This window comes from Theropithecus gelada, chromosome 12 (genome assembly GCF_003255815.1).
Source record: "Theropithecus gelada isolate Dixy chromosome 12, Tgel_1.0, whole genome shotgun sequence".
NCBI lineage: Eukaryota > Metazoa > Chordata > Mammalia > Primates > Cercopithecidae > Theropithecus > Theropithecus gelada.
Window position 1 is genome coordinate 45,759,631 of NC_037680.1, and position 24,799 is coordinate 45,784,429.

Consider the following 24,799-nt stretch of genomic DNA (forward strand, 5'->3'; position numbering starts at 1 on the left):
AAAGAAGGAAGGAAGGAAGGAAGGAAGGAAGGAAGGAAGGAAGGAAGGAAGAAAGAAAGAAAGAAAGAAAGAAAGAAAGAAAGAAAGAAAGAAAGAAAGAAAGAAAGAAAGAAAGAAAGAAGGAAGGAAGGAAGGAAGGAAGGAAGGAAGGAAGGAAGGAAAGAAAGAAAGAAGGAAAGAAAGAAAAGGAAAGAAGGAAGGAAGGAAGGAAAAAAGAAAGGAAGGAAGGAAGGAAAAAGAAGGGAGGAAGGGAGGGAGGGAGGGAGGAAGGGAGGGAGGAAGGAAGGAAAGAAGGAAGGAAGGAAGGAAAGAAGGAAGGAAGGGAAAAGAAAAGACAAGACAATATGCATTCCAGAAGGCACACTTTATAGAGTGCTCACTTGGCCATGTGTTTGTTTACCATCACTGGATTAACTCAAGAAATTTCAGTAAATTCGTCCACCTATTGATTCAACTACTGCTACATATGAAATAATTATTTCTCCAAGTATAACAGTCTGTATTTTCCTTCTTCCATTCTGCCCAACATATCTGAAAGTCAACAGCTTTTCCACAGAAGGTTAAGAGATAAAATCTGGATAGCCAGATGGCTGCATACTACGGGGAAACTATTATAATATTACAGTAGGGCGAGGAAGGGGAAGAGCATGCGAAGACTGCTTAGAAGCCAACTAACTGTTCAGGGTGAAGTCCCTCTAGTCATATACTAGGGGTTCAAACCACTGCTTCACCGCTTACTAACTCTCTGACAGCCATTTTGATTTCTGTGCCTCAATTTCCTCATCTAAAAATGGAGATAATAAGAGCTCTTACTCATAACATTAATATGAGGGTAGAGTGAGGATTATGGGTCTGGCATATCAGTAAGTGTTTAATAAAAACTGATTACTGATACTATTTTTAGGTTAGTGTTTTCTGATCCTTTAAACTCCAAATATTGTCTCCCTCTGAATTCTACAGGCCTCTTTTTGCTTCATAAATATTTGCTTATATAAGAGTTTATATATATATACGTAGCTCTTCTATATTCATCATCTGCTACCTGGTTGGAAAATCTATTAAAATAACCTAATTATGTAGCTCATTCCCCCAAAAGCTAATTTAATACAGAAATTTGAGTATTTTATTATTACTAAATTTTATAATTACTTTTATTTTACACTATACTCTCTCCTCAACTAAATCTTTCTGATGTCTGAGATTCACAAAAGAACAACATATCCATATTCAAGGTAAAATTGAACTAGAAAAATAAAACTTAATTCACAAAGATAGTCAAGTTTGTAGGCACACATCCATTCCACATACTTTCAAAAATATATCACTACTTAGTGAAATAAATTAACTCTTTGCTAAATTATTTCTCTGGTTGATACTAGCTGTGTTTTTAAGACATTTTCAACAATTATATTTCAAGGGTGTTTAAGAAATTTAGTAATAATTTAAAAACACATGCTTAACTAAATAACATTAACCAGTTGCCTAAACATAGCTATCTTAATCCAAAGAAGTTGATAGTGACAATATTTATTGAATCACTGAGTTATACAATATAGAATTACTAACCCGTTACTAGTATCTATGATTTTAAAATTCTCCTCACTTCACTCTGATAAATTTGGAAATTGTTTCTGACTTGATGACATTTTGAAAAAGGCCAAGCATGGGGGAAACAGACCACATCTCACAAAAGGAAAAGTCCAAAGCTTTTCAAAATGCAGACTGCTAAGGGTGTTGTCACCATAGCAACCCTCGGGTAAAGGGAATTCCAATATGAAGAGACCAGAGAATAAGCAATTTTAACCTCAAAAGCACAAACTTACGGATACATCTATATGGTATGCATCTGTACTATATAAGGTCAAAGATTAAAAGTGACCTTAAAGTTGAATTCCAGCATTCTTTTAGTGTATACGATATATCTACAATTTCCCATCTCTTTGAGTCATTTAGAATAAGTTTTATCCTTCTTCATATAATAGTTCCTTAAATATCTGGAGAGCTAGCCATTGTTCCCCTATTCTTCTCTTGTCCAAAAGAAACATCTCCAGTTTTTCCATCATTCCCCCATAACATTGTTTCCAGTTTTCTCATCATTCTTGTTTCTCTCTTTCAAATAAGGTTCAAATTTTCTATGCCTTTCCCAAAATGTGGTACTCAAAGCTGAAGAGAAGATGCCCAGTGTCACCCAACCAGCTTTGGCCAGGACCAGTCGTGGCATACTTTAACATTCATTTCCCTCTTCCTCCTCAGTAATAGAATCCAGCATTACTCAGGTGGACCATGTGCTGAGCTAAAAAGCTACATTTTCCAAACGTCAGCCAAATGTGATCATAGGACTAAGTCTTAATTGATGAGATTAAATGCAAGCAGTAGTGTTGTGTGGGACTTCTGGAAAGTCTCCTTTAAACAGAGAAGGCATGTCCTTCTTTGTCCTTCTGCAATACCACTACCTGGCATAGAGAAAGGATGGCTGTGGCTATACCAGCCATTCTGGACAATGAGGTGACTTCAGGAATGGCAGTCACCGCAGAGTACAATGGAGCCTGAGTCTCTAATGGTATCACGGAAGCACCAGACCAGCCTTCTACTGCTGGTTATGTAAGAAAGAATTAAATGTCTGTCTTGTGCAAGCCAAACAAAATCCTCTCTGCAACAGGAGCCCAGAGTAGAGCATGCCTATTACCTCCCCAACGTGATGGAATTTACTATAACACATGTTGTTCTTTTGACTTTCTATTAAACAAAGATTTCTTGAGTGCCTGCTTATACCTGGCACTGTGCCAGACACAAGAGCCCAGAGGAGCTAGGCATACTCTTAGCATCGGTGGTCCTATTCTATGCCTCTCCCAAAATGTGGTACTCTTCTAGAGGAAAAGATAAAATACATACACAAAGGATTGTATCTCATGGCATGATGAGACATGCTGTAAGAGAGGTTCAGACAACATTCAGTGGAGATCAAGAAAGGTCCTGTACAGGAAGGTGCATTTAAGCTACAGATAGATGGATCTGAGAGAAGGAGATGCCTCACAAAGGAAACATACTAGAACTGGCACAGAAACAGGGAAGTGCAAGGTATGTCCAAGAAAAAGCCACATTCCTCATCAATGTCACTGGCACGTCTTCAAATGACAAAGATCGTACTTGAGGCAGATTCGCTTTTATGTGAAGTAAAAAAATAAAAATAAAAATAAATTTGCAAGATCTATGACACCCTCTAAAGCCACTAAGTGCCTCCATAGAATCAATTCAATTCCCCAGGCATTTATGGAGTACCAACTGTTATTCCATCAAATAAGAGTTTCTTCCAATCTACAAAGCAAAGCCATCCTAATTTTAAACAAATTTCATCCAACATTTTCCATATTTTAAAAAAATGCTTGAAGGTGATAACTTGTCAATATTCTGCTAAACTGGCAGAAATGTTTCCAGGAGGTATATTCTGATATTTAACAAACTATAAAGAACAAAGTAAATGTGGTTCTCCTTTTCCTCTTAGTATTGATTAATTTAAATTTACAAGAAAATAAAGCATGTGGGAAAACAGAGCATTAGAGTTAAATATGTGAGGCCCAGAGCCAAAATCCTACTCTGCCTCAGTTCACTCATTAGTAAAAGGAGGATAGTAATGGTATCTACCTCCCTGGACTGTCATAGAATGAAATGCTACAGCTATGGTGACTATATACCAGGCATATAATAAGTTTCAGTGTATGACCGCTCTTATTACCAAGAGTGTTCCTTCCTGCCTCTCTATTCACTTCCTATCAACCAAGATGAGCTCTCAACAGAGGCACTACTGGCATTTGAGCCCAGACAATTCTTTGTAGTATGGAACTATCCTGTGTATTGCAATGGTTTAGCATTCCTGTCCTCTGCCCTCTAAATGCTGGCAGGGATACTCAGGCATAGTGACAATCAAAAAGTGCTACTACATGTTTCCAAACGTTCCCTGAGGGAGATGAACCAACTAGGAATCAATGAACTAAAACAAAGAAAATACCACACACCATGCCCAGATAGAGAGCAAGCTGGAAATTTTTCAGGCAGGAAAATTTAAAAAAAAAAAAAAAAATTGCATATTTATGGATGTAATTAGCATACACATACATTGAAAAGACATGTCTAATATTCCCATAAATAAAACATACCAACTTATAAAACAAATAACAGGAATTATAAAAAAACAGCAACAAATAAAAGCTTTCTCTTTGTTCCATGGTGACTCTCTCCTTTTCTCATCACTTCCAGGTGCACAAGTCTAGTTCTGCCCTCATCATCTGTCACCCAGATAATCCCAGTAATCCTCTAACTTAACTAGTTCATCTGCTTTCTCTCATTGCAGCAAGTATTCTTTTTACAAAATGAAAGTCTGATCATTATACTTCCCAGCTTACATTTCTTCAAAGGCACCAAAATTCTCAGCTTGACAAACAAAATCCTCCACAGTCCACTCTCCCAGCTCCTTCAAGGCTCAGTTCGTATGGCAATCTGTGTGGTCTTCCTTGGCCCTTGGTCCTCTCAGGCCTAGCTGACTACATCACTGCCTTTTCTGTGCTCCCAAACTTCTCTTACAGACCTCTCACCCTGTAGCACAATTGTTTATTTGCATGTCTTATTCATCTGTGCATGTCAGTTCCTGACAAAATATGCTTGCAATAAATGTGTGTGAAATAAATACATCAGTAATTATTTTAACTGTAATTAATAATCAAGTCTAGCTTGACAGCTTTCGCACCTATTGAACATCTCACTACCCTTTTTGTTGTTTCATGAAATAATAAGAAACTCTTACAAGAGAGAAAACTCTTCACTGACTGTGATTCTTACATGCTTTGCCTAAAACCTCTCACAAAATCCAGTGCTCCTCTTCAAGTATAGTCTTCCCTGGGCAAATCCTTCTCCTTGCCCAGAGGACACATCTGACCTCCACTCAGACCCATGCTTCCATCATTCCTGTTCTCAGAGTTATAGAGACATCATCAGCAAGTTCTGCATAAAACCAAGTTTACAGGAAGCATGCACAGGACACCTAAAATGGAAACACTGGGTCCACCAAAGTTTGAACTTCTTGGCAACTTGACATTTGGATCTGCGCCTTCAAGACCCGGGAGGTGAAGAACCAAACATTCTTGGGGGAAGAAAGGCAGGTGGCAAGGCCTGTCTTCTAACAATTTTTGTCTAGTAGTTTCATCTCCTTTAAAAAGCTGTATTTTTCCCCAGCAATTTCTATGGATAGAGAATCTGACAAGTGGTTTCTTTATTTCAAAAAACCACAGCATGGTGGCTGCTCTGCTGCATGACCTAACCAAGATCTGGTCAACTATGAATGATTTAATATCAGGTTCCCTGCGGAGCCAAATGTTTATTGAATGCTCAAAAGTGCCAGGAACTTGCATGTTCACAATGTTCTTTAAATATTCCCAGGTACCTGTAAGGTAGAAATTACTAACACCCATTGTATAATCCAGGAAACTGAAGCTCAGAGAGCTTTAGGGGCACACATCTGGAAAGCAGTCAAGCTAAATCTCTCGAGCTCTGATTCCAGACTGTGTCCCAGTACCAGAAAGGGTTTGGCCACAGGTTAACTATGTCCAGGGTAGATCCTGCTGAGACTGGAGATCCTTAGGGAAGTTGGGAAGGAGTAGTGGGGGTATGGCCAGGAAGTTTCTATAATAATAGGAAGAGCCCAAAATTTTGCTTGGCAGCCAGAGATTTAAATTTACAACAGTGGCTTCAGCTCAATTTCCCAATTTAGTCTACCCTTAATATCTTAAAAGAAGCCATAGAAATTTTATCTTTATAAAATGTGAGCACAGCATTGAATTTTTGCAAATACACAAATATTGACTAACTCCTCAAAAGTTATTCAAGATGCCTTCTTGAAGCAACCATAAATAACCCTATATCATCTGTCCTACAGTGAAAATCCTCAGAGAATGCAATAGCATATTCAGGGGCATAGGATATGGTTTTATAATTTTCCAGTTCATATTTCTTTCTTTTTTATGATTATTATTATACTTTAAGTTCTGGGGTACACGCGCAGAACGTGCCGGTTTGTTACATACGTATGCACATGCCATGGTGGTTTGCTGCACCCATCAACCCATCATCTATACTAGGTATTTCTCCTAATGCTATCCCTCCCCTAGCCCCCCGTCCCCAACAGGCCCTGGTGTGTGATGATCTCCTCCCTGTGTCCATGTGTTCTCATTGTTCAACTCCCACTTATGAGTGAGAACATGCGGTGTTTTGTTTTCTGTTCTTATATTAGTTTGTCCAGCTCATATTTCATTGGAGACAAAGACATGTAAGTTGTGTAAGCAGGGAAGAGAATTTTCGATTATAAGGATTCTAAAAAGTAACATTTTAATTGTATATTTCTGTGGTATTTTTTAACGCAATCAAGCTTTACAAATGAATGCAATCAATATATCTCAGTATTTTGTGAAATTCCCTCTAAATAGAGCATGTAAGATACCCATTAAAGTTTATTTTTAGCTAAGAGCCAAACCCTGTTTCATTTTATTATACCCCTCATCGAGTTTTAACTTAGAAAAGATAAATAAAACAAGACATTAAGTGACTTAATAATAAAAGCCTATCCTAGAGTGTGTTTCAGGATTACTTTCTACACCCACCCCAACCACTGCTCTCCCTAAATCATTCTTTCAAAATGTGCTGAGATGAAGGAGCAAAGGTGTCTAAAGCCTGACTTTTCCTTAAAACCATATATTAAAAGTTTCCCTGGTGTGCTCCTCTCAAACTAAAACTGGCTTATGATTAAGAGTAAGAGTGGCAGGGAGGGAATGAGATGAGAAGGAAACACTCTCTAATTTGTCATCAAAAAAATAAATCAGAAAATAGCCTTTAATCTTAAGAGTACAATTTACTGATTTAGTCATTTATTTACAAAATTGATGGAAATTGTTAACAAGGAGTTAATTGATTTAAGTCACCTGATTACCACAGTTAATTAACCACACTGACTTAATCTTCTTTGAAAACATCAACTAATCATTTCCCAGGTGTCAAGGGGTAAATTGTTAAATAAAAAATAAACCTCTGTCCTCCTCTTCAAGAGAGATTTCTTGAGTGTGTTTTCTTTACGGATTCCAATCTAGCAACAAGCCAAGTTTGGGGAAATTTTGTTCTTATATGGCTATACTGAAAGAGCTGCCATCTTTCCAGAGTTTTTTCTCCGTTATAATGAAGGAAAGGCAGTCTTACAACCTTACTATGTGTGTCATTTTGAATTACTTCAAAAATGAGCAAGGAACACTGTATAAATAAAAATGAACAAATAAAAGGCAATGGAGACATTCATCTGGGAAAGTCAGTTTTCAAAAAAGGAACCTAAAAAACACTTTATTGGGAGGGTGTGACTACAAAGGAGTAGCACAAGGGAATTAGTGGGGGTGACTGAACTGTTCTAATCCTGATGGAGGTTGTGGCTACACAAATACATACATGCATTACAATTTACAGAACTGTACACATACGCAGCAATTTTAGCCTATGGTAATTTTTAAAATAAAATAAAGCACTTCATAAAGGCCAACTCTCTTTTTCACAGACAGAAAAATGGAGATTTGACCACTTGGCCCCACCTCAAAAGGAAAAGAGGGGGCGGTCAAAAAAAAACCGAGCAATGTTAGGGAAACTCAGAAAAACATCCTACATGACTCTTGTTGCTCTTGTTCTGAGTTAGCAGAACCATTGCTTCTCTTCAAAAACCAAACAAAACAAAAAAGTCAACTGTCTTTGATCCACCAATGTGCCCATAGAACAGGAAGGCCCTGGAAGGAACCAAAGTCCCAGGTCACTGTGACAAGTCACACTTAGACCTCCTAAAGGGAAGAAGTAACTACAGCTTTAATAAAATCCCATCCTTCTTCCTATCCCTTTCTCCTTCCTTCAATCACGGCAAAATGCTTGAAAACTAAATCTGGATTACAGTGGGATTTTGTTGCACATATTCACAATCAGCAACAACTATTAAAGACCCTTTTGATTTCCCTTACAGGGAAACGAAAGTGTTCAATACAATATGATCCTTCTTAGCCCAAGTCCCTCTTGGTGCCATGTTCTCTCGTCTGCACTGTTGGGTTTAATTATTTACAGCTAGAAGCATCTAACTTCCACTGTCTTTCAGTTAGTACGTTCAATTTTTAAACCATGCATTTTGTTTTTCACTAGAATCTTAGCTTTCAATGATTACTTAGCAAATTCTTTCAACACCTCACTGCACCAAATATTAGGGAAGAAGTAAATTCTTATATCAGAAGTGACCTTGAAAAAAAATGCAGAATTTTGGTACATAAAAACCAATCATTTAACAATTGACTTAGGACATGTGTATATTCAACTTTATGCATTTGCAAATCCTTTTTTTATTACACAGTAACTTAAAAGAAAAACAGAGCTAGGCACAGTGGCACACACCTTAGTCCCAGCTACTCAGGAGGCTGAGGCATGAGGGTTGTTTGAGCCTAGGAGTTTGAATCCAGCCTGGGCAACATAGTGAGACCCCCATCTCTAAAACATAAAAATTTTTTTAAAAAATTCTAAATAGAAAAAAATAGGATTCCCTATAGTAATCATAATGGCCTAGACAAATTGTAACTGCCATGTACATTCAAATCCAAGGGTCAATTCTCAAACTTACCAGGCACCGTTGAATCCCCAAGGAATGGTTGATAGAGTCTTACAACTATGTTCCTTTTAAGGACAACTTTTCCTTTTGTTGTAACAACTCAATTTCAATTGCTAACTAGAGGAAGGACAGCCACACTGGAAGTGTGTAAGTTCTATCTTTGAGGCCCTCCTAATAGATCACAGCTGAAATTCCCCATAAAGCCATTCTAAGAAAAAGCACAAGCATAATAACCCTTTCTTCCCCAGAAAAGGGAGTTGGCTTATTTTCAAGACTATATCACACCTCTGGTACCTTCTTTCCCTCTTTCCTCCCCATTAAAACATACCAGCTTTGTGTCTTCTTCTCTCTGAACCTCGCTCTGACAAACATTTACTGTGCATTACTATCTCAACTAACTAGTTTACCCTACAGGAGTGAACATTTCCACATTGTAATAGGGGTTTCAGGAGGAAACAATGTCTTACTCTGAAGAACTGACTTTAGTAATGACAGAACAGAGATCTTTGGCCATAGTGAGAGATACTTTGGGGCCAAGAAGCCTTTAAGCACACCCAGCACACAGGAAATGTCTTCTCCATCTCTACAACAACAGTCTTCTCTGGGAAGTAAAGAAACTCAGCTTTCACTTGGTTGTTCATTTTTTTCTTCAATGACTTTAAATAAGAGAACTTAATAATTTTTTCATTAATAGTAAACAATAACAACTTCTGAAAATCTGTGGATGACTGCTGTCCCTACTGGAAGGTTAGAATTGAACTCTCTGATTAGGTAAGGGTCCTTTGAATTAAAAGACATATAATTATAGAGGAAAACAAAAGGTGTTCCCAGATAATGAAACAGTAGTATAGGAGAAACCCAGCAGCAGACAGAAATCAATCTGTACCTAAAAAGTACAGTCTTCTAGTCTTCTAGAAGGAAGTGGAAATATACTCTGTTCAACAGTAAGTTGTTTTGGATGTGGTTTATGTTGAGGGACTCTCTCTATACTCTGCAGTACCTAGTTACATCATGCCTAGAGCATGATAAGGCTGCAACATATGTTGAATGAATGAACGAACTGCCAAGAGTAGCATAAAAATGTCCAAAAGTTGGGTCGCAATGGTACCAGCCTCTAAAATGAGGTCAGCTGATCATAATATGAGAAATTAAATGAGGCTTCGTTTGATTACGTACAGAGGAAATATCTTCTACTTGCTCCAAATTATCCATGGTGGCAACATATGCAAATAAGAGTTCTGGGTTCAAATGTTGGTTCTGCCACTTAGTAAATGAATCACTTTGGGTAAATTACCTCACCTGTCATTGTTTTGGTCCTTTAGCCATAAAAGTTTTACTGTTTCTACATAAGTAGGTAAACTAATACCTACAAAGCACTTAGGCCAGTGCCTGGTATAGAAAGCACTCAAATAATTTAGTCATTTTTATTGTGGCTTATTTCCCTACTTCTCTACTCATCTATGTGTGGAACTCCATCATTCTCCTGCCTCCAACTTATTTGTTATGTACGGAGTCCTCAAAAGAATGGGGACTGAGATGAGGGAGACTATGCCCAGGAGACAAGTGGCCATGGGTCCTTTTCAGCAGTCAGGGGCCCTCTTGGGCTGTGCCCATTTTTCCTTCATTCATCAGGAACAAGACTCATGAATGTCCTGACTTGACATGTGATGTTCTTTCCACCACAATCCATGCTGCCTCCCTGAGTGGAGAAACCACTCCCCTCTTCAAAGAGGGCCTTTTGTTTGATCAAGGCTGTTTTCACTGTGTCATGGTCTCAGACAGCTTTCTTTTGTGTTCTGTTTAAATACAGAATGACAGTCCACTAACATGAAGTCTAAAAATGTTGGCTTATCTTTTTGTAAAAGCTACTGTATCAAATCTGTCCTAAAAATAGCAGAATAACCCATTCTGTATGTACAGGGGAATTCTCACAGGGTAACCAAGTATCTGGGATGGAAGTTACAAAGAAGGAGGCAGATTCAACTACTCTCAAATGCATTGGGAATCACCAGCAGGGTGGGAGTGGAAGGCATTGGGGTGGAGAAAAGGGGGAAGTGAAATGGAGAGAAACAGCGTTGCTAAGCCACTTGCTTTGATAGAGACAGCAATTTTCCTTTTTCTCCATCAGGACCCTGACTGGGCCTCCAGGGGCCTCGAGGAATTAAGAGCTGGTAGTACCAGGGAATGGTGATGAGCTGAGGATGCCCCTTCTTAGCACCCATGGTGGCATCTGTCCATTCACTTATTCAATGTATATTCACTTATTTAGCCCTTTTCTGGACACTAGGGAAAGCAATGGATAAAAGAGATGAAAATCCCTGCCCTTGTGCCATTTACATCTTAGGGAAAGGAAGATAATAAGTAAGGAAATAAACAAACAATTAAGTTACATACCTTATGTCAGATGGTGGTAAGTGCAATGGAGAAAGTAAATCAGGAAAGAGGAGATCGGGAAAGAATCAGAGAAGGCCACACTAAGAGGGTGACCTATGAGCAAAGACCTGTAGGAGGAAAGGAAGTAAGTCATGCACCATCTGAGGCAAGAGCACTCAGGAAAAGGGGGAGCAAGCGCAAAGGCCCAAAAGTGCTCATCATGTCAGGGAAAACAAGGATATCACTGTGCCTGGTACACTGTGCCTGGGGAGAGGAGAAGGAAATGAGGTCAGGGAGGTGATGTGAAGGCCAAATGGTTAGGGTCTTGTAGATCATAGTAAGGACTTGGACTGTGACTCTTCATGAGATGGAAAGCAGTGGTACACCCAGAGATGTGCCATGCAGCTTCCCCTTACAGGAAGGACCAGCTACAAGGAAGGACTTTTCTTCCTGCAATCAGCTCCTTTGGGGTCTGCCTCAGCTATAGAAAGCTACCTGTCCATGGTCATGTCCTTCCAGGACAGGCCACATCCAGTGACTAAGCAAGGCCATTTCAGCCTGACACAGGACACTCTAATAGGCAACTCTTGCTCCAGAGCTTCCTCTGGGTTGACCAAAGGCTGCCAGAGTTCAACTTCTTCTTCTGCCCATCCTGCCTCCTCCCTTTCCCTTCACAGGCATTGATCTTACTAAATATCATCATATACTCCAAGCTGCATTTCAGTGTCTGTTTTTGGGCAACCCAACTTGTGTATGACAGACACCATGGAAGCTTCTGAGCAGAGGGGTGCTGTGATCTGACTGATGTTCTAAAAAAGTTGCTACAGCAAGGAAATCATTATGGAAGCTATTGCAATCATCGAGGCAAGAGACAGCAGTCGGTTGAATCAGGGTGGCAGAAGTGAAGATGGTGAAAAGTAGTTGGATTCTAGATATATTTTGAAGATCAAAACAATGGGATTTTCTAAGAAATTCTATATGGGGTAGAAAAGTAAAAGAAAAGTCAACGTAGGATACAGTTTGAGGCCTGAGCAAGGATGAGGAAGCCATTTGCTGAGATGAGAAATTCTACATGGAAAGCAGGTTTGGGCATTAGTGGAGATCAGGAGTTCATTTTTGGACATGTTAAGTCTGAGATGACTGTTGGCCAGCCAGGTGGACATGTCAAATGAGTAGTTGGATATATGGGTCTAGACTATAGGGTAGTGGTCTCGATTAGATTCATAAATTTGAAAGCTGTCAGCATGTACCCGGTAAAGAAGTACATACGGAGTCCTCAAAAGTATGGGGACTGAGGCCAGGCACAGTGGCTCACGCCTGTAATCCCAGCACTTTGAGAGGCCAAGGGAGGAGGATGACTTGAGGTCAGGAGTTTGAGACCAGCCTGGCCAGCATGGCAAAACCCCATCTCTACAAAAATACAAAAATTATCCAGGCATGGTGGTGTGTGCCTGTAATCCCAGCTTACTTGGGAGGCTGAGGCAGGAGAATCGCTTGAACCTGGGAGGTAGAGTTTGCAGTGAGACAAGATCATGCCTCTGCACTCCAGCCTGGGTGACAGAGTGAGACTCCATTGAAAAAAAAAAAAAAACTATGGGGACTGAGATGAGAGAGACTATCCCCAGAGGACAAGTGGCCCTGGGTCCTTTTCAGCAGCCTGGGGCCCTCTTTGGTTGTGCCTATTTTTCCTTCTTTCTTCAAGAACAAGACCCATGAATGTCCTGACTTGACATGCGATGTTCTTTCCACCACAGTCCGTGCCGCCTCCCTGAGTTGGGAAACCACTCCCTGCTTCAAAGAGGGCCATGAGACAGGATGAGGCCACCAAGGAGGCAGTGTAGCTAGAGATGAAAACAGGTCAGGGAAATAGACAGGAACAAGCATGAGATACCCGGGGAAGGCAAGCAAGGAAGAAAATAAACCAAGAGAATGCAATTTCTTGAAAATCTAATTGCTTCAAGGAGGAAGTCAGGATATACTGTGTCTGATGCTGCTAACCAGTTAAATAAGACCAGAGCTGAAAATAGATCATTGGATTTAACAACATGGAGGTTATGAGTGACTTTGACCAAAAAGAAAAATCTAGCATGGATGGGGGCTAAAGCAAAATGGCATGGATTTGAGGAAAAATTGAAAGGTAATTACAGTGGATATAGGCACATCTGTACAAGAATTTTACTGTAAAGTGGAACAGAAAAAATAGAGTGATAGCTAGAAGGTAATGTGGAAGAGAGGATATCATAAAAGAAAGAGGGGACAATTGCAGAGAGGTGAGAGGGAATGGGATCTAGAACATGAATGAAATGGTTGGACTAAGAGCATGGAAAATTCTTCCAGTGTAATAGGAGGAAAGACAGAGGATATAAGCTGAAGTTCAAATGATGATGGCTGAGTTATAGAAGTTTATGGAATTCTCTTCTGGTTGCTTCTATTTTCATAGTTTTAAAAAGCTCACTCTACATCTGAGCAGGTGATGTCAGAGGTTTGAGGATAGAGGAGAAGATATAAGGAAGCAGGAGAAGCAATGGACAGGCTAGGAAGCAAGTCCTAAGCTTGAGATTGGCTTCATGAATGTCAAGCGAGGCTAGTCAGTATAGTCGTGTTTTTCTCCTGCCATATTTGGCTACAGAGATGCAGATGTGGAGAATTGGATTTAACCACGATCAGGGTCTTGCCAAGCACAACAAAGCCAGATAAAGGGGCCAAGCTGCTGAGGGCGTATGTAAGCAGGGAAGTGAAATTAATCATGGCCATAAAATATAAGCTGAGGAAGTAAATAGGTGAGGGATTTGAGGGACGGTGAAGAGGCAGTAGGATCAACAAACTGTAAGTCCCAATGAGGTCAACAAGTAGTTGAGGCTAGGATACAAAGGAAATGAGCTATGAAGTTTTTCAATACTCCCGTTCCAAACATGGAACAGACAGCTTCTCTAGAAGCCAGTGGGCTGTGACAGCGGTGCTCTGAGATGAATTCCTGACACAGGTGAGAAAAGATTAGAAGACCTGCAACAGTTATTTACCTCAACGAATCTAATGAATCTAATGTTCTTAGGAGGGTCTGGGGAGAACTTCAAAGGTGACCAAGATAAGAGCAAAACATAACAATTAAGACACAAACAGTGGCACATTTAGGGAGAGGTTCAGGACCTGCCACACTGGCCAAAAATGGAGGTGGCCAGGAATGAGGGCGGTACTTCATGTCACCCTCAGACTTAAAAGAGTCCTGTCCTTGTTGTAGCTACCTTGTAACATTCCCATCCAAAAGAAAGAGATTAACAGAGTATATTTAACTGCCACTGAAGAAATTTGCAGTGGCAAGTCAGTTCATCTGTAAGTCTATTTACAAAACTGAAAAATGAGAGGGTACCTAGATTAGATGTTCCCAAAATGTGTCCAGCCCTCATAATGACCTGGAAACTTTTAAAAATACAGATTTTCCACATTTTCTTTATCTAGTCTATCATTGGTAGGCATTTGGGTTGGTTGTGGCACATATACATCATGGAATAATATGCAGCCATAAAAAATAATGAGTTCATATCCTCTGCAGGGACGTGAATGACACTGGAAGCCATCATTCTCAGCAAAGTAACATAGGAACAGAAAAATCAAATACCGCATGTTCTCACTCATAAGTGGGAGTTGAACAATGAGAACACATGGTCACAGGGAGGGCAACATCACACACAGAGAGGGGAACATCACACACAGAGAGGGGAACATCACACACCAGGGCCTGTCAGGGGGTGGGGGTAAAGGGGAGGGAGAGCATTAGGACAAATACCTAATGCATGTGGGGCTTAAAACCTAGATGAAAGGTTGATAGGTACAGCAAACCACCATGGCACATGTATACCTATGTAACAAACCTGCACGTTCTGCATATGTATCCCAGAACTGAAAGTAAAATAAAATAAAATTTTTAAAAATGCAGATTTTCATACCCCTGCTTTAGTAAGAGTGGGTTTTAAGAATCTATATTCTTTTTTAAGTTCTTCAGGTGATTTTGATGATATGCCAAGTTTGGGGAGCTAGCTGACTTTATCTAGGGTCCTTAGAAATTATAACAATCTGTAAGTTATTGTGATGAAATAATACTTTCGAGAACATAACTAAAACCTTCTCAAAGTTGGATTCCCCTAGATAGGATCAAGGAAACAGGTAGCCCCATTTGCCCTGGCAGCCATATCAGAATCATATGGAAAGCCAGACTGCACACAAAGGTGAAACTTAGAAGGGAGTAGGTTCAAGGAAAACACAAAGAGAACTGGAACCCTGACTGCACCTCCCCGAACCCCATTCTGCCTCAGTAATTTTTACTCACATAAGCCAACAAATATCCTTTATTGTGTAGGCCATTTTGAGTTGGGTTTTCTGTTTCTTGCAACAAAAAGTATCCTCCACACCCTTCCCCACATCAAAATTAAACCATGCTAGCATGTATCACCTCCCTTCTAGTGAGATTAAAATGTGTGTAGGATTGCCATATTTCTGATAAAATACTTTCATTCTTAAATTTGACTTTCAGAATTCCCTGATAAAATAAATGATTTTGGCTGGGCATAGTGGCTAGCGCCTATAATCCCAGCACTTTGGGAGGCTGAGGCAGGAGGATCATTTGAGCTCAGGGGTTTGAGGCCAGCCTGAACAATATGGAGAAACCCAATTTCTACAAAAAATATAGAAATTAACTGTGCATGGTGGTATGTGTCTGTAGTCCCAGCTTCTTGGAGGGCTAAGCCAAGAGGATCGCTTCAGCCTGGGAAGTTGAGGCTGTAGGGAGCCATGTTTACATCACTGCACTCCAGCCTGGGTGATAAAGTGAGACCTTGTCTCAAAAAATAAAGATAACGATTTTGATTTTTTCAACCTTTACTCAGGAAATTTTCTCCTTGTTAATGACATAAAAACCAAAGAACTGGGCCCAAAGTGACAGGCAAATCACTGACACTATAAGACAGAATACTTTTATATAGGAATCCAAGAACGTCCAGCATAACAGAAGTGTAGCTACTTTCCTTTTTGTCTTTTTCAGGTTTCCTCAACACCTTCAAAAGTACATATGCTGTTACTTAATGTGAATCAGTAGATCAGTGAGGAAAGACTTATTTTCAAAGTTACTAGGAACCTTCATGTGTTATTGGCTGATAGGACATAAATTTAAAGGAGACCTTGGATATTGCTTACAAACTTGGATCTCAAGATCTGGACAATAAATGCACCATTGTATCCATGGTAACAGTGGCTCAACTATTCAATGCACAGAATGGTAATTACATTTCCTCCTTTCATTCATTTCTCACTGTTTCCAGTAACCTTGGGGTCAGGCATGACCTGAGGGCTAATGACCAAAAGTGAAACTTCAAATTGTCTAATCTGTCATTATCTAGGAAAGACTTACATTTCTTTGCACTGAATTTCAGTGCTATCCTAAATCAGAAGTGTCCTAATATAAAAGTTAGCCATCTTACTTTTAAAATGAGAATATCTCCATTTTCTCAGCAAATGTGATTAGAGATAAGACTTAAATTAGAGACCAACAAAGTAATCATCAGCAAAGAGTACATATATCTGGCATTTCTGAATTAATCCAATAAGGTGTGATGGATACCTGTTCTACCATTTATGAAAGAAGTCAGTAGGTGAAGTGCTAAGGACACTCAGATATGCACCAAGATGTATTCTGTCTCCACAGAAGCATCTTAACCTGTCTCTAAACTCTTTGAGCTTCTTTCTCTCTACCCCATCCTTATAGCCAAGGACTAGTGCTTGGAAAAGGGACAAAGTCTTAGGAACATAAACATTGGAGTGAAGTAAATTGGAAAAGGAGCAGGAGCCTAAGATTCATTAAAAAAAAAAGAAAAAGAAAAGAAAAGAAAAAGAAATACTACACTGGACTCAAGGGATCTTGTAGTCTGATCTCTCAGCTCATTTTCCAGAACTTTCCTGTCTATCACAAAGCTCTGCTCCAAATAAGAAAACTTTAGGATCCAAATAAACTTTCTAAAAGTCCTTCTTTCTCCTGTTCTCCTTCTAAACTTAAAGTTGCAACATGGTCACATGGGCACAGATCACCATGTCTTTTTTCTTAATGTTTCCAATACTTTTCTCCTTTCAATTCTGTAAGTTACCCCAGGGCTGCCAGCTCTTGAGAAATTTCTGTAGCTTTTTCAAGTGTGTCTTCCCATATAAAATGAAAATAACATCATCAGTCAATTTTATTTGATAAGGTATACTGGACACTTTTTATTTTTGCATCCCAGCATCTGTTCACCATTCTCCCAATAATTACCCCCATTTCTCTCTGGACTCCACCTCTTAGTGCATGATCTCAAAGACTGAGAATATAGCCCAGGCTTAAGCCATGGGAACACAGCATGACCCAGGATTCAGTGGTTGGTTCTTCAATGAGCTTATGACCTAAGCAGAGCCCCTGAGATGCAACTGAAACTTTTGCTGGGAACAGTTAAGATAAAAACTCTTATTCTTTCCCAGTGGACATGATCTGATAGGAGGTGGCTCCAGAGCCACTGACAGCCACTTTACATCAAAGGAGAACATGTTTAAGAATGGAGTCATCTCAGAACCAGGAGATGGAAAGAAAAACAAGATTGGCATGACATAGTTTGAGCCTCCATTTTTTGTTAGGTTGAACCAAATGAAATTGCCAATATTTGACTATTTCTGCGTAGGAAAAAAATCAGTCTCAAATGGATCAACCTAATTATCTGTATCTTTTCAACTATGTATTTATTTTCTTTGAGACAGGGTCTCGCTCTATCACTGAGGCTGGAGTGCAGTGGCGCGATCACAGCTCACTGCAGCCTCAACCTCCTGGGCTCAAGGGATCATCTCACCTCAGCCTCCCAAGTAGCTGGGACCACAAGGACACACCACCATGCCTGGCTAATTTTTTGTATTTTTTGTAGAGATGGAGTCTCACGATGTTGCCCAGGCTGGTCTCAAACTCCTGGGCTCAAGCAATCCACTCACCTCAGACTCCCAAAGTGCTGAGATTTATAGGCATGAGCCACCACACCCACCCTCAACTATGTATTTCAATAAATCCTTTTTGGCTTCAGGCAGTTTAACTTGGTTTTGCGACATTCACAAACATAACAGTACTTGAATAATATGTGAAGTTGTGGTAGCCACTATAAGGATGTAACAACATGCACAGATGCATCATTCACAGACCCACTTGTAAAGAAGATACCAAAATACTGCAATACCTTCCTCCCCTCAAGTTTGGCAAAAGTAAAATTCTTGTAAAGGGTAATAATGATGAATGGAAACATACATCAGACATCACACTTTATTAAACGTTTCACATTCATTGCCTCTGCATAACCACCCCGTGAGGTAGATATATACCCATTTTACAGATAAGAAAACTGCCCCAGAGCACCCAGAGTGTGTGGTACTGGATTTCCCAAATAATAAAGGGCAAAGCTAGGCATCAAACCAAGATCCTCTAACTTCAAAATCACAAGCCCTCCCCACTTCATCTCAAAACCTGTAACTGTCAAGAAATTACTTAGGAAACATTTGCATTAGGAACATATGAAGAACCACAGAAATGCTCTTGACATTTCAAAACAACTACTGTCTGATCATTATCAAGAAGCATCCCAAAACTCTGTTGCTGAAACATCTCCAATCTTTCTAATGCTGGTGAGATCCTGGGCAGGGTAATTAGGAATGAGTCAATGACTATTTCAGAATCTTAAATGCAAAACTGCAGTCCATTTTAATTGTGAGATATCTAGACACCTCTTTTCAGTTCTCATCTTCCTTAATCTTTCTGTAGTATTGATACTATTGACTCATCAGCACACTGTTGATATTTAATAAATATTCATAGAAAAAATAAACATTCACAGAATACACAATAGTGGTAAAATTTTTTTAATTACTCAAGACTATAAAGTTAATAGGATATGATAGAACCATTTGATTTATACCAAAGGTTCCATCGAGCTTATTTTTTCCATGCTAGAATAGGGCTTCACAATTAGTACTTTTTTAGTTGCTCTAGATTCATGCAATCAACCTTGAGAACCCCTTTCCTATCCATTCAACACTCTTTCGTAAGCACCTCTACTTTCTTTTTTTTCTTTTTTTAATTTATTTTTATTTTATTTTGTTTATTTATTTACTTTGAGATGGATTTTTGCTCTGTCGCCCAGGCTGGAGTGCAGTGGCACAATCTCAGCTCACTGCAACCTCTGCCTCCCGGGTTCAAGCAATCCTCCTGCCTCAGCCTCCCGAGTAGCTGGGATTACAGACACGCGTCACTACACCCAGCTAATTTTTGTATTTTAAATAGAAACGGGGTTTCACCATGTTGGCCAGGCTGATCTCCATCTCCTGACCTCATGATCCTCCCGCCTCAGCCTCCCAAAGTGCTGGGATTACAGGCATGAACTTTCTACTTACCTTGTTCTAGCTACTAGGACTTAACAGAAACTCCAAAGCCAGTATGACAATGCACTCGCTTCTGATTACACAGGAAGTACATCTAGGATCTTGGTATCATTATTTTTACATGGAAATTTTAAATTTTAATTTAAAACATTTAAAAACCTGTCAGTGTTCTTACAGTGCCTGACTAGAGAACATGAGCAATGATTATGACCTAATAATTACCTTTAGTAAGACAGAAAACCTAGTCTTACAGCAGCCTGCACTACAAAACCCAAAGATCTTCAGGAATGTGCTTTGATGGCTCAAGAATTTGAAAAATGGATCTGGAGGTATGGTCTTTGGGAGTAGGGGCACTGACATGGCATCAGTTCTGGACCAGGCTGAAAGCACATGATACATGGTTGTAATAACCTACCACAGGATTCCTCTTTGACCTGGGACAGGTAACCCATCCAGTTGTTTAAGATTCATCTGCTCATCAGACTATGCCTTATCGGTAAGTCAGGATTCCAAAAGGAATCTAGAAATCTCAACCAACCAAACAGGCTGGGGACATTCAGAAGGCATGAATCTAAATGGGGACATTTAGAAGGCATGAATCTAAAAAATGGTCCACTGCAAATTTATATCTTAGCTCTATCACAGGCTACATGTCCTTCGGCAAGAAACCCATTAACCGCCTTCCCTTTCATCCTCTCAGCCCCTTTCTTTTCCCTCCTGGGCTAATTGATTATCTGTAAGAAAAAAAAAATGCAAGCAGACCAGTTGATATCTAAGGTTGCCTCCAGCTGTAAAAAGTCTGAGTTTCTATTAAAATGAGACAGGTGCATGACTGAAGGGAGTTCAGGCAGAAGTCTTATGAAGACTGGTAAAGAGAAACTTTTTCAAAGAAAGAAAGAGAAGCCAATAACTGTGAAATGAAAGCAGCAGTGAGGTTCCAGAGTTGTGATGGAATAAAAACAATACATGTTTGCTATTGCCCCCACAATCCTTTTAAACTTATAAACTTCATGTGAAGATGCAATTGTCATAAAAGCTGATACAAGCTCTTAAAAACATTACCGCATTTTTATTGGATTAAAGAATATAATGTTGGGCCAGGTAAGGTGGTTCCTGCCTGTAACCTCAGCACTTTGGGAAGCAGAGGTAGGAGGATCATTTGAGGCCAAGAGTTCGAGACCAGCCTGGGCAACACAGTGAGACCCCATTTCCATTTTTGAAAAATAAGTTTTTTAACTTAATAAATAGAATACAACTTTGTTTAAGGCCAATACTATTTTCTCAAAAAAAAAAAAAAAAGAAAACAAAAAGAAAAAGAAAAAAACTTCCAATCACATGCTAGGGTCTGAGAAGTCTTCAGAGAACTGTTAGTGAAAAAATACGTAAAGAAGACTTTCCTATGTATACTTGAAAATTGGAAATATGAATAGGAAGCAAAACAATATGTTACTTTAAGTGTTGATAAATATAATTAAAATATTATATTTTTAGATTATTTTCTAGTTTATTTTCACTGTCTATACACTTTACACCATGCTAAGCACTTGGCATATTTTATCTCTTTATGCTCACAAGATGTCATTGGGTGAATTCTCTTATTATCTTGTCAATTTTGCAGATAAGCCATCTGAGCTATGCAAAGTTGGTTGACTTTCCCAAGGTGACACAGCTAGAAAGTGGTAAAGCCATTGTTGGAACTCAAACAGCTTGACTCAGAGTTCAGGCTCTCCAAAATGTTTTTTCTTGAAAAGCATTACACAAAAGATAAGGAAAATGCAGATGTGGTATGATTTTTTTCAAAGACTAAACATAGACTACTCAGAACCTTTTCTTTCCTCCAATTTTTAGTGATGTGAAGTTTGCCGTGGTAGCCTACCTAAAATGTAGTGCTTAAATAAAAGCTCTTACAATCTCATTGGATTTTACTTCATATATTAAGTCAGGATCATTACAACAGGATTCTAGAAATCTCAACATATCAGGCTGAGGATATTCAGAGGAAATGCATCTTAAAATGATCAAGTAGGAGGACTGGGAATGAGAAAACTTGGGTTCAGTTCTTAGAAACCTGAGGAGAGATTCTGGAAAAAGATCCACAGTTATGAAGCAGCAGGTGGTAAGGAGTTGCATATTGCCCCTCAGTTTCTTTAGGAACCTCACATATGGACAGTAACTTAGGGAGCATGACATTTTTTGTACAAAAGAAAAAAGAAATTGGGCCAGGCGCGGTGACTCACGTCTGTAATCCTAGCACTCTAGGAGGCCGAGGCGGGCAGATCACTTGAGGTCAGGAGTTCAAGACCAGCCTGGCCAACATAGCAAAACCCTGTCTCTACTAAAAATACAAAATATTAGCCGGGCATACTCCCCAGGGCTTGTAGTCCCAGCTACTTGGGAGGCTGAGGTGTGAGGATCGCTTGAACCCGGGAGGCAGAGGTTGCAGTGAGCCGAGATTGCACACTGCACTCCAGCCTGGGTGACAAAGCGAGACTCGGTCTCTCAGAAAAAAAAAAAAAAAGAGAGAGACGGAGAGAGAGAACATACACTGTGTACTGTAGCAATTACAGACTCTGAATTCAGAATCCCTTGAGTTTGCCATTTTCTAGCAGTATGAACTGAGACAAATTACTGAATTGCTCTGTGCCTCCACTTTCTCATCTGTAAAACAGTGATAATAAGAGTACTTACTTCCAAGGGATATTATGAAGATTAACTGAGTCAATAAGTATAAAGTGCTTAGAACAAAGCCTACAACATATATGTGTATGATGGGTTACTATTACTATACACATTATTATTATATATTATTATCATAGAATGGAAGATGGATGGGTGCAAAAAACGATCAAGAAGAGTAGGTGTTGGTTATTTAGTGACTAAACCATCAACCCAGGAAAAAGAATATCTTTTTTGGTTGTACAAGGGCATAGATGAATCAAGGTAAGATTTCCTTTTACCAGGCACTGACAGGAACATATAGTAAATCCTATAACTATATTTAGGACGTGAGATATAACCCTAAGCATTGTGCAAACTCTGCACAATAGTAATAAAACCCTCTTTCTGTGTTACCAACACTGAGAAAGGGTGTTCAAAGGAAGATTATTAATGATCTCTCCCTGCCTCTCCTGCCTTTCCGAAGACTTTTGCAAGACCCGTGGGGTTTGTTAGCGTTTCCAAACTTCTTCCCAGGAAGTCTGAAATGGGTGCTGCTAGGAGTTGCTGTATAATTACTTACTTGATTCCCTCTAAGGAGCTTACGCTAAGAATTGAGGAAAGAAAGCAGATTAACCATTTGAATACATGCCACGGCCCATCCACAAGCCCTCCCCTCACTCCTCCGTAAATGGGGGCTTCCACATTCCCCACCCGTCAACCCCAATATGTGATCCAGGAAAATCAATTTATTGCTTTGGCTAATCCTACAACAATAGGGGTTTCATTTTCATTGTAGGGCAATTAAGTTGTCCGACGGGAGGGAAGGAGCAGGAGGGGAAAGGGGGGACTCTCCCATCCCCACAGACAGATTAGTCCCCGCGGTGGCAGCAGCGTCCCCTCTGTCTGTCTGGTGGTCGGTCACACGCAGCTCCTGGCTGCTACCTAGCAACGCAAAGCCAGGGGGAGAGCTCGCCGGTTCCAGCCTCCTCCTCGCCCTTCCCATTCATCCTCGGTCGGGTCTCGGTCTCTCTCTCTCTCTCTCTCTCTCTCTCTCTCTCTTTCCTCTCTCTCTCTTCTCCCGCCCCAGTCGTTCTCTCTCCCCTCCTTCTTTCCTTATTCCTCTATATTTGCTTTTCCTCTTCCCTTCTTACTATTTTTATTCTCTCCGTTTCTTTCTCCCTCTCTTTCCCTCTTCTCTGTTTCTGTTAAAACATAAACTCTCGGACAACTTGAGACAAGTTTAAAGCACTTCATACCAAAAACTATCTGCATTCGATCCCCAAAACTCTGGCCATGCAGACGGGCCCCATTCATTAACACAAAAGCCCCCAGCTCCCAGCTGGAAAGGAAAACTTCAAGAAAAGACTCCAGTCCCTCAGCCGCTCTCGGCCAATCCCACCTCCCGGCCTTATCTTGGCTCGTAAATGATCTGTACGGTGAGAGCGGTCTCTGGGGGTCACCGCGGGACCAAGTTTCACCAGTGGTGGGAGGGGTGCTCTGGCCCGCGGCCCTGGGCGCGCGAAGAGATCCCGGGAGGGGCGCTGCAGGTGGAATGCTGCGCTCAGAGCAGAGCCCGGGACCGCGCCGCCCAGGAGAGAACTCCGCTTGGGAGAGCAGGCTGCAAACCGCAGAAAACCTCGTTCTCCCGTAAAGTGCTTTCCAGGAGGGTCGGACAAACACCCGTGGGAACAAAGACAGGGTCTCCGTGGGGTGCGCTGTCACCGAAACTGGCGGGGCTGCTTTCTCAAGTTTGCTGCCGCTCAGTTCGTGGTGAGCGAAGGAGGGGCGCTCCCGCTCCGGGTTCGCGAAGCAACCTGAGCGCCCCACCGGGAGCAGCTCCCGCGCCGCCGCCAGGCCCTAGCCTCTGCCCGGCCGCGCTCCCCTCCGGCCTCCCGCGGACCCGACCCTGCCACAGCCGGGGAAGTGGGCGCTCCACGAGAAGCTCCGGCCGGGGGCTTACCTTGGCCACTGGCCGGCGCTAGGCAGGCGACGAGAGCCAGGAGCAGCGTGCACGCCACTGCTGCCGGCCCGCGATCCATCCCCGCGACGGTCCCCGGCCTCGCCGTTCCTTCCCCGGGAGGTGGGCGCGCGTAGCACACTGCACCGGCAGCGCCTCTGCTAGCGAAGGCTCCTTTAGGTCTGCACCTCCGCCAGCTCCTAGTGACCAAAAGCCTGCCCCCGCGCCCGAGGCATCCCGTTTTCTACCCGCGCCAGTCCCCACCCTCCAGACAGTGCATAAAGCCCTTTAGACCCGATCGCCCCGGAACAAGCATGCGGGAATCCAGCGGGCAGGCCCCCTGCCGCCCGGCCCGCCCCCTGCACTTTGCAGCGCAGGGAGGAGTGGGCACTCGAACACACGCGCACTCACACATGGACACTCCACAGGCGTGTGCACACTCACACACGCACTCATACAGCCGCATGCACTCCTAAGTGTCACACCAACTGACACAGATTCACAGATTCACTCATACACGCCAGTCACACACGCGCGCACATTCCACAGTCACACTTCCACGCCAACATACATAGTCCCCTTTAAGCGTGCATACACGAGCACACTCCGATGCGCACACTCTCACAGGCACACTCACACGTGCACACGCGCTGCCCTCGCCTCTCCGCAGGGTTCGCCGGGCAGAGAAGCCGGCGAGGCGGCTCACGGGGAAATCTGCACGG

The 24,799-nt window shown here is 41.2% G+C and overlaps 1 protein-coding gene across 1 annotated transcript in view; it reads right to left on the reverse strand.

Moving 5' to 3' along the window:
- The window catches only part of LRP2 (LDL receptor related protein 2), a 214,089-nt gene extending 189,644 nt beyond the window's left edge, over nt 1-24,445 (reverse strand). Inside the window, exon 1 of the mRNA XM_025404400.1 lies at nt 24,081-24,445. Coding sequence (XP_025260185.1) covers nt 24,081-24,159 — 79 coding nt within the window. The 5' untranslated portion in view covers nt 24,160-24,445. The remainder of the gene's footprint in view (nt 1-24,080) is intronic.
- Between the last annotated feature and the right edge of the window lie 354 nt (nt 24,446-24,799).